This window comes from Polypterus senegalus, chromosome 9 (genome assembly GCF_016835505.1).
Source record: "Polypterus senegalus isolate Bchr_013 chromosome 9, ASM1683550v1, whole genome shotgun sequence".
Taxonomy (NCBI): domain Eukaryota; kingdom Metazoa; phylum Chordata; class Cladistia; order Polypteriformes; family Polypteridae; genus Polypterus; species Polypterus senegalus.
In genome coordinates, this window is record NC_053162.1 from 144,266,426 (window position 1) to 144,287,865 (window position 21,440).

The window sequence follows — 21,440 nt, forward strand, 5'->3', positions numbered from 1 at the left end:
AATGTGCAGACTTCGCATGGACGGGGACTGTGAGGGAATTCAGATCCGGTTCCTGGAGTTGGAAAGTGGCAGCACAAACAAGCAAACCTTTGTGGCAATATTTGACAAAGAATACAAATTCACTGCTGAAATAAGTGACAATAAGAAAAATACTATGTGACTACAAGGATTCTGTTGGATTTTAAAATGCACAAAGGATCCCACCCAATGCCCAGCAGAATCATTATACAATCAAATGATTCAGCTTGCAATGTGCCACTAATAAAATCTAAACTGAGTCAGTGCAGAAATACTAAGGGGAAACACTAATAAGTGGCAGAAATAAAACTAATATTACATTTACGTGTTATTAAAATTGGAAAGAACTTCATCCTGTTAGAGACTTCTCATATGATGTTAGAAACATGAAGGTTTAAATATTTGGAGCATATAATTCTTCTGAGTAACAATGCGGATGAACAAGGCACTTCTGCTGTCCTATTAAGTGATGACCTCAGACCCTAAAGCCATACTGATACAAGAAAGAGCACTGCAACATGTTTTGAAAGACATAAAATAAGCTAATTTAAGCAGGTACAAAATGTTTTACAAACAGATTAACAAACCAGCCCAAAAAAAAAAAGCATTTAGAAAGACCAGGAAGAAAGTGACTTACGAAAATGCAGCTTTTCCCTCTTCGATATCTTTGCCTTTTGCTCCAGGTCCAGATTTGCCACAGAAATTCACAGCAATACACATCAACAAACCACACTTGTTGAGGAAATAACACGTGACGTCCACAGCCACCAGCAGAATGAGGAAGACCACGATGAGGATACCAACAATGCCACCTGTGCTCAAACCACTGCTTTGTGCTATTTTACCTTCAAATAAAAAGAAGAAGGGAGATACAATTTCTACTAAATGTCTGAAACAGAAAAATGTGGATACAGCAGATGGAATGCACTAAATTAGAAATAAGTTGCATATACTGTACTATTTTAATTAGAGCACATTGTGACACATATCTCAGCAACGCTTGTGTGATAATAGAATTATACTGCATGTTTTCACAACTTCCCAGGCTGCATTTCATTAAAAATGTTTGTGTTTCACCTTTCTATGAAACAGATTAACACTTTAAAATCTTACAACAGTAAAAATCATAATATTGCACAAAAAATGAGGTGATCATTTAACAATAAAAACAATTATTTTACACCAAGAGGTTATTATTGTAATTAAAACCATATGATTTTTGAAATCTGGGCATTTTGCCATTAACACAAACCATATTTCATTTTGTGATTTAAATATTTCAGTGTTTTCTATTTGTGCTGTCATGTTTATCAATCTTCATCTGTTCCTATTTTATGGAAGTTTTCTCTCAATATTCAAGAAGCAATTCACCAACAGAAGTGATAGTTCATCCCATCTAAAGGTTTTCTTCTGTGTTTTCTTGAGGATTGTACAATACTGTGCCTGTGAGAAATGGAATGATGCTGCATCCACAACCCAGATTATTATATCTTGTTTCAAATGCTTCCTTCATTAAAGGAAAACACAGCAGTTTCCTATTAACAGTTACCAGAATTATAGGAAATTGATGATATTTCTGGCCAGTCACATTATACCCCATTTTCCATGATCAGATTTGTTTCATTAGGGTCAGTTGTATGTTCATATTTTTCTATGTTTACAATTTGCTGTAAAAGAATACTAAGCTGTGAAAAATGAAGGATTTGATTTTATCGTCATCCCAGTTTTAAATGAATCAATAGATGGACTTGATTTTGAAATTGGTATTAACAGATCAATATAATAATGTCAATATGAAACCCATGCAAGTAATACAAAATTATAATATGTTTATTAAAATGTATCCATCCAAAATGGAAATCTGGTTCAGGATCATGGAAGATCTACAACCTACCCATAGTTATCTGGGCACAAAGCAGGAATTAACACAGCTTGAGGTATAACTCATGTACATACAGTATCTGCACCCACTCACACTGGCAAATAGGTGGGAGAATGTCCAGACTCAACACAGAACGTGTCCAGGCTGATTTATGAACTCAGGACTCTAGCACAAGCCACAGCACCACCCCATATACAGTACAGTATGTTAAAATATGTTAAATACACCATGGACCATGAATGATGATTTATGAAATCATCAAATTATTACTCATAACTAATAGGAGGGTCCCTTGAGCAAAGTGCCCAAGAAGGGACAGCACCCATGCAAATTAAAGAATTCAAAATTTAAAAGTTTTCAAAACCTTAAATACACAAACTGGAGTTAATTATTTTGTTAAAACAGCTTAATTGAAAATCCCATTCTTTTTACTTTCAAATCTTTCAACTTCCCCTTAATTTGGTCCCTTTCCATATTCAGATAAGTGAGTTTTTTAAAACACACAGAAAGCTATTTACTCTGATGACACATTTCAGTAGCAAAACAAGTCAAGTCAAGTCAAGTTGAGGAGCATGCACTGGTACAGTGCGTTGCCGCACCCACTACATGATGAAACAACTTAATTTTAAGCTAATCTTCTCCTTTAGGACAGGAACTCTCAATTTTATGATGGCAATTCATTTTGTAAAGTACTGAGATGCAGACTTTACTATAAGGTATATGACATGTCAAATACGACTTTAGATCACAAGGCTACCAGTTAAATACTGGATTTTGGAACACTGAACAGATCACATAACCTGTAAAAAAAAAAAATCTAGGACTTTGTGCTTGCAAGAGAGAACAGAATGGTTTTGTTTTATTTTCAAACATCAATCAATGCTGTTAAAAGGCTCTGAACCTCATTGAATAAAACATTACTTTTTCCCCTGTAGTCACCATCACTGATGGCAACAAAAGTGAAGGAAAGTTATGAATAAACTGTATAACACACTAGGGAGGCATCAAGTGGTGTAGTGAGTGCAGTGTTGGTCTCCATATTACAAAAAAGACATAGCAGGGGCCGCAGAAAGTCTAGAGAACAGCAACTGGATGATTTCAGGACTTACTTGAGGTATTAGCTTTGACGAGAGTCTGAAGGACTTTAGTTTAAACAAATGGAGCTTGAGATGTGACATATTTACATTTTTAACACATATTAGAAATATTGGCAGCATTTAGTTTAGTTAATGCAAAATGCATCTATTACTCATTGGCTGTTATGTAACAAGACCTTAACAAATACTTCTTTGGGTCTTCATAATACAAAGCATCAGTAAAGTGTTTATACATCTCTGCAATGTGACCTACTAACAAATCTTCTCTTTGGAGTGGTCTTGAGGTGGTTTAACTGAAACACGTTTCTCTTGATGTTATTAACAAATAATTTGACCATCATGTCAATATACTACACTTTACAGAGATCAATAACCTGTCTACTGATGTATTATAAGTGTTATGAAGACCAAAAGAGTCCTGCGTTAAGATCTTGATACATAACAGTAAATGATGTAATCTGGATGACTTGAGCTTCATTGTAAACACTAAGGCACATCAGAACAGTTGAGAGACGTGAATCACCTGACACATTTTTGGTATGGGGAGGAATTCTGCAGTATGTGGCACAAACCCACATGGACACAAACATAACATGCAAACTTCACAAAGAGCCATTAGTACCCAATTACTTTGGCAAATTTACTTTATTTTAATCCTTAATGAATTTGTTCATTCATTAAGGATATGTTGTATTCTGACTTGATGTACTGTAATTAGGCCCCATGGGTAATTAATGTATTTTAATTCAGTCATAGAATTCTTTTTCACTCTGCAATAAATTACAAATTCTTCTAGGAAAAGTGACAGGTGTGCAGTAGCCTAACAAAAATGTGTTAACAACTCCTGGCTTTAGCCTTGCTGTTGAACCTACAACAGTTAATCAAACCTGGTCAAGCTAGACAAACAGGTCTGGAACTGCTTGGTAAACATTATAGCTCCTTAAGGTCATCACTTTATCCAGGTCTCTCACGCCTATGACAAGGAAAAGGAGAAGAATAACTTGGTTGCCTCTCCAGACAACAGGGATAATGTGCAAACTCCACACAGACTAATGGAACTGAACCAGGTAAGTGTTAACCAAGGAGCTGCAATAAGAAAGAAATGATGTGATTCAGAGGGAATGCTGACAACAGCTGTCATGTGGTTCCCTGCTACTGAATAAGAATGTCGGTCTCCTTCCTGTTGCAGATACTGTTGAAACAATCAGATATTGTTTCAAGAGTGAGATCTTCAATACAACCGGTGGATATGACTTTTCTTTGTCAGATTATCATTAAATTTGCTCAAAGTTGTGCCAAAAGGACTATGCAGAAAAGAAGATGTACAGTACATCTGGCTGAAAACGTTATTTCTGAAGGTGTTAAATTATTTAACATTGAACCAAACGCTGAAAAACATGTGAGTCCTTAGCTGCTCTTGTATATATATTTATGAATAGATATTTTTCTATATACAGAATTTTTCTCATTCAAGTAGTTCAAGAGCTATGATGACAGCAAAGCGTGCAACACAAGAGCAAATCCTGAATGAAGCAGGGTGCATTGAAGTCTCAATATTTTAGACACATTCAACTGAACATATTTGTGGTAAGTTGGATGAAACTGGAATACATTAACAAAATACCCACGTGCACACAAACATCACGTATAACTTCCACACAGTCAGCGGAGAGGCCGGGAATCAAACCTGTTTTTCTAGAAACGTGAGGCAGTAGTGGTAAACACTATCGTTGTGCCATTAACTATACCTTTATATTACATGCCATCTTTCCATAGTAAATACTATTTCATGCTATTTTACACATACTGCCATCACAGGACTGGAAGGTTAAGGGATTCTTTTGACAAGTTATGGTGGGGAGAGTTCATAAACTGGCTAGCCTTAAATGTTGAAGGTTTTAAACCTATTTTAACTGAAGACAAAACTGTAGACCAGTTAATGAGGAGGAGAACTGGACCTATAAACCAAAATAAAAGTATGTTGCTCTGTGACTGTGTTTCCACTACGCTGATTTACTGGAAGTATTTTTTAACAATACTTTCCCAAAAATGCATGGGCTTTGCATGTTGTGGGCATATGAACTAGATAATTTGACATACGAGCACCGTGAGATTTTTCATGGACATTTTTGCTATCATTTGCTCTGGTCCAGTGTTCTTCTTTATAAGTGTCCATTGTGTCAGAAATTTTCTCTGCTCTCATTAAGACATAAAATTAAAACATTTTCTCTGCCATCACTAGAAATCACATAAAGTAAGTAGTACATAAAAAACAATTTATGGGTGGAGTATTCCACAAAGCTAATATGTATGTTTTGGGGTTTTGTAGGATATCTAGGGCAAAAACATATGAACATACAAAGACCATACAGAATCCACGCAAACAAGAACCAGGATGGGAATTAAAATCAGGTTCAAAGAGTTGTGAAGCATCAGTACCTAAGTAGCTTGTCATAGAGTTCCTGTTAGAAGTTGGTTGATTTTTAGAATTAAAAGAAACATTCCATTCATTCATTTTTTGACAAGTTACGATGGGGAGAGTTCATACTGACCATTTGTGAAACCAGCATCCTTAGCAATGCTCAACTAGAATGTGGAGCCATGACATTTCCAATCTCCTAGTTTAAAGGTGAAGGCCTCATTCTTGATGGCACTGAGGTCATCTCACCTCTGAATCAGGCACACTGCGAGCCCAATTATAGAACCATTAATGGGCAGTTACTATGGCAAATACTGACTTTATTTCAGTCCTCCATGAATCTGTTCAGTCATTCAGGAGAAGTTGTATTCAGACATGATGTAATTAGCCCCCATGGGTAATTAATATATTTCAGTTCAGTCAGAGGAATGTCTGTGCCAAAACTCTTCAAAAAATTGCAACTGCTACTACAAAGGAGACAGGTGTGCTCCAGTATAACTGAAATGGCTTTACAACTACAGGTTTTCATGAAAAGACCCTTGCTGTTTTTACCAAAAGATGACATTCAGGTTTGCATTTGAAGTCAGAGCTTTAATACGGAAATAACTTTCAGGAAGAAGTCAAATCATTGCCTATCAGCACTTTTCTCAGAAGCCGCTTCAAGCTGAAAGTAAAGCTTTGTGATATTGGAGCTTTCATGCTGTTTCACCACAAATATCTAATCAAAACGTGACAATTTAATGCAATGATTTCTGAGGCTTTGGTGTGCATTTAAACAGCAGATTTGAACAGGCTGCTGCCTGTGATTAACTTGCATTACGGCTGGTAGCTCTTCAGAAACATTAACTCTTCTTTGGTGAAATGATACAATGTATATCTTTACAGGTAACACTTGCTCTTCATTAAATATTCAGAGTGTATGAGACAAACAGAACTAGTGTCATTTGAAGAGCAAGCTCCCAAAATCTCCCCATATTATCGAAAAAGCACCTTTGCTTCTTAATGATCATATATTGGAAATTCTCATTAATTTAGTAAAGTGTTAAAACAAGGACTTGTTCTGTTAATGTATTGCAATATTTTGAAAGAATTTATTATTCCTTAAAATTACCAAAAATGAGATAAACTAGTTTTGGAAAGTTGGTCTTCTACTATAATTTTATAATGCAAAGCAATTATTTTTGTCTCCTTTAAACACTATTGCTTGAAACAATTGGTCAGAAACAAAATACACTCCAAAGTCTATTTACTGTACAATAAAGCACTGGGTTGAAGAGCAAACAATTAGATTCTTCTAATTATGCAGCTTGAACTCATTTAGGATCACAGAACACAACTGCAACTGAGTTTTCAAAGAGGCTCATCATGTATTGTGGTACTTTATTGGAGGAGATCTACCATGTGAAAAGCCACAAAGTGGTGCCAAGGTAATGACTTCATGCATCACTGAAAACACTTTGCCAGCCGGGAAACCGAAAGACTGACGGTAAAAATTGCAGTTGCCATAAGGATGGCAGACTACCTCTAAAAATAAAATGGATAACTTTAAATGTTGAAGGTTTTAAACCTATTTTAACTGAAGACAAACCTGTAGACCAGTTAATGATGAGGACAACTGGACCTACTGTATAAACCAAAATTATGTTGCTCTGTGACTGTTTTTCCACTATGCTGATTTACTGGAAGTATTTTTTAATGATATTTTCCCAAAAATACATGTGCTTTGCATGTTGTGGGCATATGAACTAGATAATTTGACATACGAGCACCGTGAGATTTTTCATGGACATTTTTGCTATCATTTGCTCTGGTCCAGTGTTGTTTTTTATAAGTGCCCATTGTGTCAGAAATTTTCTCTGCTCTCATTAAGACATAAAATTAAAACATTTTCTCCACCATCACTAGAAATCACATGAAGTATGTAGCACATTTACGGGTGGAGTATTCCTTAAAGCTAAGATATACGTTTTGGGGTTTTGTAGGATATCTAGGGCAAAAACATATGAACATACAAAGACCATACAGAATCCACACAAACAGGAACCAGGATGGGAATTAAAATCAGGTTCAAAGAGTTGTGAACCATCAGTACCTGCCCCTGTTAAAAGTTGGTTGATTTTTATAATTAAAGAAACATGCCATACATTAATTTTTTTGAACCCGACACAAAACAGCAACCAGGCCAAGACAGGAAGTCAGTCTTTTGCAGGACATGCTTATGCACAAACCCAAATTCAGTCATATTGGAGGTATACTGACTTGCCTACACATGCCAGGGCTATGGGAGGAAAACAGAGCGCCTAGAAAAAAACCCAGGTCTCATGTCCTAGAGAGTTGCTCCTTTAAAATTTCAATATTAATCTCAAAGAATATTATTTCATTTCAACTGGCAGAAGATGTTTATGATGTTTTTAAAATCTGAACCTAAGTCATTATCAGATCTTAAACAGAAAATACATGGCAAAACAAATGTGAATTCAAAAGGTGTGTAACAAATGTCAACACAGCACCCAAAAAACCCATCCATCAGGCAGAAAAGCAACTCTGAGAAGGAAGAACAAAGTGATTCCTAGTCAAGCATAGATGGCTGTAAGGGATGCATACACTCACCGGCCACTTTATTAGGTACACCTGTTCAGCTGATTCTTAATGTAAATACTGTATTTAATCAGCCAATCACATGGCAGCAACTCAATGCATTTAGGCATTTAGACATTGTCAAGATGACCTGCTGAAGTTCAAACTGAGCATCAGAATGGGGACGACTGGTGATTTAAGTGACTTTGAATTTGGCATGGTTGTTGGTTCCAGACGTGCTGGTCTGAGTATTTCAGAAATTGCTGATGTACAACCATCTCTAGGGTTTAAAAACAATAATCCAAAAAAGGGAAAATATCCTGTGAGTGGAAGTTCTCTGGGTGAAAATGCCTTGCTGATGCCAGACTGGTTCCAGCTGATGGAAAGGCAACAGTTACTTAAATACCACTTCTTACAACCGAGGTATGCAGAACAGCATCACAGAACACACAACATTTGACCCTTGAAGCGGAAGGGCTACAGCAGCAGGAGACCACACTGGGCGCCACTTCTGTCACCTAAGAACAGGCAACTGAGACTACAGCTTGCACAGGCTTGCCAAAATTGGACAATAGAAGATTAGAAACATGTTGCCTGGTCTGATAAGTCTCAGCTTCTGCTGTGACATTTGGATGGTAGGGTCAGAATTTGGCATCAATTAACATGAAAGCATGGATCCATCCTGTATGCCTTGTATCAACTGTTCAGGCTGGCGGTGGTGTAATGGTGTGGGAGATATTTTCTTGGCATAATTTGGGCCCCTTAGTAAAAACTGAGCATCATTTAAATGCCACAGCCTACCTGAGTATTGTTGCTGACCATGTTCATCCCTTTATGACCGCAGTGTAATAAATTTCTGATGGCTACTTCCAGCAGGGCCATATCACAAAACTCAAATCACCTCAATATGGTTTCTTGAACATGGTAATAAGTTCACTGTACTCAATCCAATAGAGCACCTTTGGGATGCAGTGGAATGGGAGGTTTGCATCATGGATGTGCAGTCAACAAATCTGCAGTTAACTACATAATACCATCATGTCAATATGGACCACAATCCGCGAGGAATGTTTCCAGCACCTTGTTGAATCTATGCCACAAAGAATTATGACAGTTCTGAAAGCAAAAGCAGGTCTGACCCGGTACTAGGAGGTGATACCTAATAAAGTGGCTAGTGAGTTTATTGTGAGGATATACATGAGACTTCTGAACAACACTTGAGATGATAAGAAAAGAAATAGAGAGTCAAAGATAACTGAAAAGATGCCTTTCATTGTAGGTAAAAAAGTGTAAATGATCAAGAGAGAGATACACATTCAATGATGAAGGTTTCCAAAATTCCAGAAAAAGGCAAAATCAAGAGAGTATGAGGCTGGTAGAGTCCATCCAGAACACTACATTTTAACAAAGACATAGTATGTGAATTCCACACCAGCCCAATGATCCAACCCAGACTACCGAAGGCCTAGGTACCACCCTGAGATTCCAACCACAAAGAAAGTCCAATGTTTTAAATGATACGTGATTTCAATGAAATCACCTGTCATGAATATTTTTGCTTTATACTTACCTTAAAAACTATGTTATAACATTATAGCTGGCATCATACCACTTGTCCTGAAAACACACAAATATCATTTAGCATGTCAAGGCACTTTACCATGACAGCTGGTTGATCATTTTTCTTTCAGAATGGACCAGTGGTTTACTTCATTACCTTCATTTCACCCTGCAAACTGTTTTTCTGTCCTTGTATTTCCAAAAACCTATCTGAGTGTTGCAGAATTTTTCAGGACATTTCTTTTTAAGTATCCCAAAATCAGCTAAAACTAACATTAAAAAGTAGTTAGTCAAAAGATAAATTGAAGCTCTTTTACAATACCATTAGATCTTAAACTCAACAAGAACAATAGTTTAGCCCAGCTAAGTCTGTGCCAAAGTATGTTTCAATCCTGTGTAAACAGGGCTGGGATAGTGTCACGGTGATACTCCCCATTCAAAATGATACAAAAAAGATACATGAACAACAAAATATGGTCTCTCTGGTACAAAGTTCCAAACGACTATTTGGGGTTACTTGTCCATTTACTTACTTTAAAGCACCACTAACTTACAAAACACTCTCTTTTTCTTTCTTCCATCTCTCTCAAACCTATAATTCCCTCTAGAAGTTCAGGAATTACTTCAAACCATCTGCTGATTCTAAAATTATCACACTCCTGGCAATAAGGTGACTTTAAAAATCTGGCCCAATTGCTAGAATAACATCTGGGATCATTGGCAACACTGATGTTCTCTCTTTATGGACCCACATTCCCTCTTCAGGAGATGCTCAGATTATCCTGGAATAGCTTGGTTCCGCTCTACTGGGGGAGCTCTGGATGCTTCCACTCAAGCTGAAACTTTCTCTCTCTCTCTTACCAATTGACCTTCGGGGCTATCCAGCACACACACATGCCATAACTCTTTTAGAACTGTCCATTGTCTTGAAATCGCAGAACAAGACACATCAACAGTGTCTGTTTTTCCATTTTTTCATTCTTTTAAGGTCTTGGTGAATCCACTGCTGCTCCTGTCCTAATTACTGTAATGTCTTTTCCTGCTTTTCTACCAGATCATACATCAGTTCTGCTATGAATGCATGGTGCAATACACTGCTTTAGGGGATTTGAAATAGCAGCCAAAGTTCTGACATATCAAAGAAGAACACATTTTGAGTTCCTGCATGCCTCTGACTGACCCAGAATAAAGTGTTGGTTTCTGTATTTTCAGAATCAGTTTTTCAGCAATTTATTAAGATCATATGCCATAATTATAAGTCTGCTTCTGAGTATAACTCCATCACAATAAACAACTATTGACTAAAATCAATTAAAAGCATACTGTATTTTCATTAACTTCATATAAAAGAATCTGTGAAGCAGTTCATTTAGCCATGCATTTTTGAGTGACTGTGTCCCATGACAGATTGGCACTCTTGTCTTGGGATGTTTCCTTGTTTTTTTCTTTTGAGTACAGCACTATTAGAATAAATAAATTCTGATCCCTATCTGCTTTAGTTACATTTCCTTTAAACTCATATTATATAATGTACCTAAGTAATCCATTTAAAAGCATACTGTTAAACCATATATATGATATACATATATATATCTCAAAATTATATACCGTCACCACTACTACCACTCCTCAGTTCCTGAACTTTCCACATCAGAAAGCACAGTCTTTAGGCTGAGTTTTACAGAACTCTCTGCATATCTCGTAAGCCACCAGAATAACATGGCTTTTGCTATGTTGTATGAAATATCTCAGAACCATATGTCCAGCTTTACAATTTTGCATATTTGATATATAAATATTTAGATTTGATTCTTAATATACAATTATTGCAATAATTGATTTCTGATTAAATTAAATATGGTTTAGATTTCATTTATTTCTATATCATTGAATGTGGCAATCCAATTATTTTGACTGCCCATCTCCATTACCTGTGTCATCACCACCATTTTGAATTTCACTAAATAATACAATGTAATCTCCTCCTGCACTTACCAGAACTCACTTTGTGTAACTTCATATCCCAGAATGAACAGGAACATTTTTTGTACCCATAATCATTTCAAACCAAATGTTTAAAAATCTATTTGATCCATGTTTGCTCTTTAGAAATTCCATAATCTACTAGAACTATTGCTTTGCCTCTCATTAATTTCCCTTGTATAAAGGTTCCTAAATATATCTGACCCATCTTTCTATTGTTAAAAGATTATAAACATTTTTCTGGAAACGTGGGTCTCCGAATCTCTTAGAAATGATCAACTCTCATCAGACCTATACCTGCATTGTCGTGCTGGAAACCTATGAAACTTTAGTAGACCTTCACTCAGTAATTGCCATTTCTGGAAGGATTCTAGATACAATATGCAAAGTGTACCAAATGTTTTACTTTGTTAAAGACTAAGCATTTTTGAATGAAAAAATCTTGCAATGCCCCATAAATTATAAATAAATAAAAGATATGCCATCTGAAAGCGGAGAAGATGCAGTTTAGCTGAAGAAGACATGTTTAGCTAGTGCACATATGTCAGCTTTTGTTGGATATTACTCTTCTAGATTTTAGGCCTTCTGTGTCTGTGTATTAGTATATATTTATTTAAAAATGTATTTGCTTTTACAGTACATAGAGTACAATGTCATTCAAGTGAAAAATCCTTTGAATCATATGAAGTATATCATTTATAAAATAATGCTTTATTACTCAAAAAACAATAAGAAAAAATATGATTCTAGCATGATATGATATTCTATGCTACAGTATATAATCATAAGGTGTCTGGAATGTGTCAAAATTTACCAAGAACTGTATTTTCATATTGAAAGGCCCCGAATCTTATACAAACGCATTTCCACCCTTATATGTTTCAAAAACTAGCTGGATCAGCTTGTCTTTTGCTGTTGTTTTTGGCAGACTACTTTTCAAATCACACTAATTCAAATGCATGTCTTGACAGCACGAGTTCCACCAAAGCAAGCAGCCTATGGCAGCAAGATAAATGTCTCTAATGCAGAAGTGGCACACTTACCAAATTGAGAACCTGCCAATTTTACTGTACTCAAAATTGTAGATCTCTACATTTTTTAATGCAACTTGCCTTTGCTGATTGGTTTACTAGAAAGCTTTACTGTGAGTAATCTTGTGTAATTCAAGTCTAAAAGCCATCTACAGCATCCAATCTATAATTTACTTGGAAATGGAATAGCTATCTGTTTCTGTGTGTTTGGGTACTCAAAATCATGTCATCAGAAGAAAAAAGAAAGCTATTAATTCACATAAAAACAGCTCGTTTCCCACTTTTCCAAGAAGCAGGAATGTGTGCAGACTGTTGGAATGGAAAACCCAATTATTTCATCTAAGATGATAAATCCAAAAGTCCACTTATTTGACAGCATTAATGAGGTACACAAAGAAAAGAAAATCCATCTTTACTATTTATTACTTTACTATGAAAACAATTATAAGAACTGTACTTCTGGTGCTTAAGTGAATCCTTCCTTCCATCCATTTTCTGAATTCACGTTGTTGACTACAGGGAGCCAGAGCCTCTGGCAATATCAGACAAAAAGCAGACCCCAAATCTAGGCTGAGAATCGGGCACACTCACATACACACAAGCAATGGAGTGCCAAGTGCACTAAAATACAAATATTGCTTCTAAGAGTGGGCGCCCTTTGGAGTTTTGACTACACCAAAATACTAATATTTCTTCAAAGAGTTGGGTAAGTTGTGGGGTGTCGGGTTGCTTACAGCACAAGGTGCCAGTATGCAATCAAATTAACTTCTTGGGATTCTTCAGGATTTTATTCATTTAAAACATGAAACCTAGTAGGATAATGCTGGTACAGTTCCATTTTAAATACTACACAACACTAATACACATGCACCCACATTTAGTTGTAGCAGGACAATTTAGAGTCAACACTTAACCTAACAAGTGCTCGGAGTAAACCCATGTGGCCATGGAGAGAACAGTAAAAGCAGCCCTCACAAAATTCATCCAAAGACCATTTTTTAACAAGATGCAGCTTAACAAATACAAAACAAATTAAGAAAGGGCTAAACTGCTTCTAAACTGAAATTCTTCAAGTTGAATGTGAGAAAAAAATTTGTGGGAAGAATGGCTGGAATGTCAAAATCGATTGATATCTTAAAAAATATCCTCTCTGACCTGTAATTTATGGAGCTCTGGATTCTAAGTCAAAACAAATAAATGATTTTTTTTCTTACAAACATGTCCAAAGGTAAGAAGATGGAATGACAAATGTTTTATTTTTCCCTAGATAAAAATATTTCTGACTTCTTGGGATTTTGAATCTGCAGGATTTTATTCATTTAAAACATTAAACCTTTGCGCTCCAGTGCTTTCTCGCTGCAAAATGAAACAAGAGAAATAAAGTTTGGCCAGTAGATGCAGTACTGTTATGGACACCAAGAGTCAGGGACTAATGGCAATGCTTTTTACTTCAATTTAAGTAGGCAGAAATAAAATGACAGTTTCCATGCAAATGAACTACATCTTTGCTACATACATTTGAAGAAGAGGTTTATACAGTTTAGTTTAAAAACATCACCATATATATACCCAAATAAAACAAGAAAGAAAAAACACAGGTTATACTTTATGGCTACATGACCATAAAATCTACTTAGAAATGGTTCATTATAAGAAAACAAAGGAGCATATGAGGTTAGACGTTTTATCCGTATTTAATTACTGTTTGAAGATTATTCGTGATAATGACAATACATGCAATTATAAAACAGTGTACTACGATATGGGCAGTTAGTGGGCAATGCCACATTCCCAAGAAGATCATCCTAAAAAATGATACAATTATTCAGATTTAAAAGACTACATTTTGTAAAGCGGTCCATTCCTTCTTGGGGCAGTGATTAATAATGCTCCTCACAACTCCAGGGGCCTAGCTTCAATTTTTTGTTTAAAATTATCTGCATAGACCTTGCATGCCCCCTCCTTATGTATGTGAGTTTTACCTGGGTGGTCTGGTTTCCTTACTGATCTTACAGATATTTAGGCTAGGCTGATGGGAGACTCTATTGGTCAAGTATGAGTGAGAGAGTATGGGTGTGAGCATTAGTGGGCCATGTGATGGACTACCAAATTATTGTCCCTTTCAGGGCACAATGCATCAGAAATGGACACTGCCGCCATCCCCCAACACATGTAATGGACTTAAAAATACATAGGTGAACTCATTTCACAATAAGATACCATGCTCTAGATTGCAAATAATTCTTCTGCTTGGACTATGATGGGTTTTCCGCATATGAATACTGTATTATGCCATTTACTAATGTAAAATGAACAATCCACAGCATTGAGCAGCATGAATACAAACAACCAGTTTATGTGAATACAGTGTCAGACAAGCTTATGGGCACATTTTATTACTTGAGTCTTGCTTAATGGTGATAACACATTTTTGCAATCTTGTAAGCTCCTGCATTTGTACTCCATTTCTTTATTTATTGGATTTTTGATTAAGGCTTAAGCCATTTCCAGTTTTTTTTTTTTAATTCATGCTTACCCATGCCTGGTTAACACAAATTTCTCTGTATTTTGCTATTTTTATATCCTGATTTGCCCCAGTGCTACTATGTAGTTATTTGCTAGCATATATAAGTTTATTTGCATTATATTACCATTTCTAAAGAAAAAAGCATTTTCAATAATATGATCCGTTTATATGTGAAATATTACTTTAACATGAATGTTAAAGGAAAATCAAAAGGAGTCAAGCCTTACATAGTTTTCATTGTCTTGGCATGCACTCATTGGTTTTGATATTCATTCTACATAAGACCTGCTTCAGCTTGTGACTGCCCACCACTATTACACATTTCAAAAGAATACTCCTGAATCAAAATCTGATGCTGTGGAAATTATTAAAATCCGCTGAGTTAAGTGACCTGGTGCCTTGTGACCCCCAAAAGAGAATAAAGTAAAGAATAGGCTGAGGTTTTCAAAGTACATACTGCACAATGTATATGATTTATTGATGATATTTAGCAGAACTTTATGAGGTGCAACTTGGTGTAAAAATGTCTATGTGAAACGTTTACTTTGTCACTTTGTCTACATGAGTTGATCTCAGAATACATAGTTTTCCTTACATATTTTGAAAAACATGCACATTATGCAAATTGAAACCCTACACTGGCCCTGTGTGAGTGAATGTAAGCGTGTTGGGAGTGTGGCTTGTGGTGGACTGGTACCTTTTTCAGGACTCCTTGTGCAGGACTGGCACTTGCTGTTCTCCGAGAGCTGTTTCAGCAACTATGAGTCTGAACAGGGTTAAGAAGATTCAATAACAAATCAATCTGTACATCTGAAAATGGCAATGCTTGGCTTGTGTCCATTTAAAAACTGTTTTGAATTCGGAAAGAAAGCAATATAATACACAATAACGATAATATAATTAATAAACATTTGCCGTATTTTTCACAGTGTGGGGCAACATGTCATTAAAGAAGTTGCCTTTCAGCAACTCAAATTAAGTCCAAATTCCTGTGAACTTTCACCCCTTGTGGATTTTCTCTCTCAATGATGTGTGCGTTAGGTGGATTGACAACTCTGAACTGGCTATGTTTTCATGCGGGTAAGCATAACTTACAATGGCTTGCCATTCTCTCCAATGTTTGTGACTAATTCTGTCAGAAAAGCTCAGCAATGTGGGGCGGTATTATTAATTAATAAATTAATAAGTACAGAAAACTAAGTGATGAAAGGAGAACTTAAAGGGAAAATGAGAATGAAATCAGGACCCGATGCTAAGTTTCCTGTCTGTACTTGTTGATAAACTATACATCTTGGCCAGTTGTGCCCATGAGTGACCATAGTAGCAAGGTCTTTAATCTGTAGGTCTTATTGAAGTTGTTGTTTTAATTGTTTTTGAAATTTGACCTAATGTATTGCTTCCTCATTTATGCCCTAGAATAAGGTTTTGCAGCAAGCTCCTAATTTGGGCTTTGTTATTTAGCAATACCCATTTAACATTATTTCTGTTGTAGAGTTTTAGCTCAGACTACTGTACTCTGCCTCGGCGATGTTCTCATTGATGGTGAAGATGTGGAGATGGTGAGGACATACAAATACCTTGAGGTGCATCTGAATGACAGGCTTAAGTGGAGTACCAACACACAGGCTGAACACAAGAAGGCTCTGCTAAGCACCCTGAGGTCGCTGGAAGGCTCAGCTGGACAAACAGCTCTTGAGGTAAATTGTAACTGAGCTGCTTAGGCGTTCGTGAACGCAGGGCAAGTGGCTGATTATGGGAGTATTTAACACTCCCCACTTCTATGTTCATAGTGTCTCTTGCTGTTTCAGGTGTCACAGACATAAGGCAGCCTTCCTCTTCGCGACTCCATCCAATTTCATAGCTTATCTGAATTGCAGGCAACACAAGCCGGCGCCTGGGTTTGCATGCATTGCAGTTTGTCTGTAAATTTAAAATCCATTTAAAATTAATTTATCCGATTTCTAGTGGCTACTATTAGTGACAAGCCAGATCAATTCTAATTTTAAATAAGAGTAGTAACCAGAAAACAATTTCAGAAATAACAAAACAAAAAAAAAAAAGCTGAGAAATACAGAGGTTCTGTAAAAAGGCTGCTGCTTGCACAGTGCCTGGGTTGTTTATACCATAATGAGTCACCCTCGGCCAAGGAGGTATTGTTCCCTATGTATTGAATGGTACTGAGCTGGTCTGCCAGATATCCTAACAGACAGTGATGCTATGTGCAAAATACTGTGCTAAAATACTGTGCCAATGACTGACATACTATACTGAGAAACGGTTAACTTATAAATACTGTATATGCAACTCTAATCACTTCACACTTAGTGCATACATTGAGTAGTGAGAAAAGCGCTATATAAATGCAAAGAATTATTATTATTATTATACATACACTTTGTTAATTTACCTGTGGGTAATTCTTCTTATATGATATATATACTCAAGATTATCATGACTACATTGTACTATTCTATGCATATTTGTGCCTTTTGTTTGTCTGCTGCTATAACTCTGCAATTTCCTTTGGGACTGATGAATATTCTTTCTATCTGTCTACCTACCTACCTATCTGCTGCACTCTGTCTAATTATGTTAAATTCTATTTTCCATTACAGTGGCATGTAAGAAACCTTGCACAGAAGCTGCATATTCATTGTTAATCAACCAATCAGTTAAACTCAGCTTCTTAAATGCAGGCAGAAGACTCTCCCTCTATCCTTAATGAAGTGTTTTTGTAACTTTCCTTTCTGCACCTCCATAACCGCAGCAACACTCAATATGGAAAGGGGGTCAGGATACTACTCAAGATCAGGCTGTTACCTTCTTCCATTGATCTAAGAAAAAGGTTTTACTTTACACTATGTGACGTATCTTGCCGTTTTGGGTTGATTAGTCATGATAAAGTGAATAGTTTAACAATAATGAAGTGTTAAACTTTGTTTCAGGAAATGGAGTGTATAACTAACCAGCTTTACAATTTCTCACCCATCCAGCCTGAAAATATTTTATGATTTCCTGAATGGAGGATATTGTGATACAATACTCTGCACCAGTACGGCCATACATATCTCTCAGACTACAAGAATTAGTCATATGCCTTGAAATTTCTTATGATGTCAGCAAATAACAACTCAGGAATGTATGTTTCTGGCACACTGCAACAGCATGGACAGTTTGAATGAAGGAAAGAATTATCTATATTTGCAGAGAAGCAAGTTCATTATACATTTGGATGTACTTTGTTAACATTAATCTTATTAAGTCAGCAGTAAGGTATCTATACCTTTCAAAACCTACTGTATTGTCTAATGTTCAACCATTTCCATTAATTCATTAACTATTGGCATTATCTTGTAATATACAATTTCAGCAGCAAGAAAATGATGAGCGATTAAAGGTTCATCCATCTACAACGGCAGCTTAATTCAATTTCAGCACTGAGGGATTCCACAGTAAATGGTGGAGGAATTGGGCACAAGGCCACTTACGCATACAATTACTTTTACTCACGCTGGACCAGTTTACAGTCACCATGCAATTTAAGATATATATCTTTGGGAGAACAGCCAGAAACCAAAACATGCTGAATGAGCAAAATAACGGCTATGGCAGGATTCCAGCTCAGTCTCCTGAAAACATCAACAAGTAGACCTAAGCACTGCTCTGCTTTGACATCTTGTTCAATGAAATTAAATTTGCTAACTGAAGATACTTTTTTATTCAGATATTATTTTTTTTGTTGTAAACACTATACTTTTACAAATATTTTTATGCAAAGAATTCAATATTTTACTGTACCTGCTTATTTCATTTCTTTCATCTTGGCTGAGACAGAGTTTGTCCTGGCAAATTCTAGCACAAGACAGTAACGAACTTTACACAAATGGTGGAGAGACTCCTTTTGAAATGAGGTACCACAATCAACCACTTCTTCATCATGCTATTTTGCTTAATAAAGAAGTTTATTATTTCACGTAAATTACTAACTGCATTTTTTTTCCAATATAAAGCCAATCACAAAGACCTTTATTTCAAGGAGCAATGTTTAACAGATTTGCAACTGTTCTGCTTTGAAAACTTGCCCCTTTCTGTTTCTTCTAAGCATACTAAATGTTTACCCAGCTAAAAGTTCCCAGATATTTCTATGCCATATGACAAATTATGCCAATGCATATTATTCAGTTGTTAAAGAGTGAATAGTAACTTAATTAATATACACTTAAGACTAAACATAAGGCAAAACAGAAAAACATGGATAAAAGAACAAAAATGGAAATTGTTTGAAGAACAATGTGCAGTAATAATTTTCCCCTAAATAACACAACCTCCATTGTAATTAAAGGATACAGCTGTTAGTGATGTTCTGCAATGGCATTTTAGTGGGTTGTGTGGTTCCTCATAGGACCTTTGCTTGACAAAGAAACATTTTATTCTGTGACGGGTTCTTTTCTTATGAAATTAATTATTTGATCTTTGAAAAGTGTCATATATGTGGACAAAACAGAAATCTTTAATGAATAGTGGGACACAAACCTGAAGTGTGTCTATGTTATTGTCTGTAGCAACAGTTTTCTAAATACATGAAACTATGGGTATTCACATATCTGCTACCATCTGTTCATGGTTATTTATGGAGCCTATACAAATAAAGGTTCTATCTGGAACTTTCATGCAGATGATTCTTTTGGAGACCCAAAATGGTTACCCTACGGCAGGGGTGGGCAATGTCGTTCCTGCAGGTTTTTGTTCCAACCCTGTTTCTTAATGAGAAGTCAATTATTGCTGAAGAAGCACTTATTGCTTAAGTGACATTTTGATGCTTCTTTTTAATTGCCTCACTTGTTAAGGGTCCCCACCCTTAATTGCTTATTTCAATCTTAAACAGTTGCATTCAGTGTTTTTAATGGTTCCTTATTTAGTAATAAGATGTAAATGACAAAGCAGCCAACAGTTCTCCATCTAGCTTGTTTCCATTTACATATGTGTGTGTCCATCATGCACTGTTTGATTTAATAAAAAGCTTAATAGAAAAATGTGACAGACTGAAAATGATACATTTTAGGCTTCAACTCATTGGGATGACATCCATGGAAAGGAAAAAATCTATGATATATGAACCTTACATTGCAGACTAACAAGCCGTAAAATTAAATAAGGCCTGAGACTGGCAAGGACTGGTTTCTAATTAAGCAGTTAGGATGGAATGAAAACTTGTAGTCACAGTGGCTGTCCAGGACCAACATTGCCCACCCCTGCCCTATGGCATCATCCTGAAGATCCACTTTTGACATTTTTACTTGTATGATTGCCAAATAGGAATGGTGCTATGTGGCCTTGAAAATGTATGCATGTGAGTTAAACTCCTTAGCCACTTGAGACTCACTGAAGGTCAACGTGAGACCAATTAAACAAGATATTGGGATGGCTGATGCTTTTAAAAATTTGACATCATTTTTAAACAAATTTGTTCCAAAAGTGAAAAATTTTCAGCATGTTCATCCCAACTTCTTTGTAAATTCAAAGAATTAAAGTTCTGTGGTTATCTATCATGTAACACACATAATTTGTATCATACACTCTGAATGTGCAAATAACATAATAAAAATTGTGACATTTGCACAAACTGGTAAAAAATATTGCCTTCGCCATTTATACGTCATCATCTTATCAGCTGGCAAACTGCCCCTAAGGAAATGAGAACACTATTTTTTGCAGAACACAAATAATTTATTTTGTTTTTGATGGCACAAAGTGTTGCCTTAAGTTTTTTATTTATTTTTTGTTAATATTTCCTTTGAGTGGATCGTACTAGAAAGATACAGTGAAACAGCAAGTTGGAAGCACAAACAGTTTCTCTTTGGTGTCTTTGTTGTCTTGTCTTTTGGTTCATTCACACTTGGTTGCCAATACCTGCAATCAATGTAAAATCACAGATATGGAGGACAAGAGCTTGATTCATAACTTTAACTGATTCAGTCATATCAAACTTATGAGATCAGAAACTGCATTTTTTTTTTTATTATGCTACATTTGCTCGATGCCTTTATTCAAGGTGGCTTATAAAATGAGGACATTATGCTATTGACTATTGGAGAATGTGCAGTTCAAATGACTTGCTCAAGGTTTTACAGTGAGTCAGATGTGGGACTAAAGTGGCAGACTGATGGTTTAAACAACAATACCTTAGCCACTACACTACACATCCTGTAAAACTGATCTATCAGTATAATGCTTTAATCAATTTAACCTTTATTTGCAACTGAAGGATTACAAGGAGATAAAGCCTACTCTGAGTGGGACACTTGACAGGTATAGACATTACTCACTCCTACCAGGGCAATTTCGA

At 36.0% G+C, this 21,440-nt stretch overlaps 1 protein-coding gene across 16 annotated transcripts in view; it reads right to left on the reverse strand.

Moving 5' to 3' along the window:
• ncam1a (neural cell adhesion molecule 1a) overlaps positions 1-21,440 on the reverse strand; it is a 712,545-nt gene that overhangs the window by 16,571 nt on the left and 674,534 nt on the right. For all 16 annotated transcript variants that reach the window (XM_039764024.1, XM_039764021.1, XM_039764025.1 and 13 more), the window contains one exon: positions 656-863. In XM_039764024.1, coding sequence (XP_039619958.1) covers positions 656-863 — 208 coding nt within the window. The remainder of the gene's footprint in view (positions 1-655; positions 864-21,440) is intronic.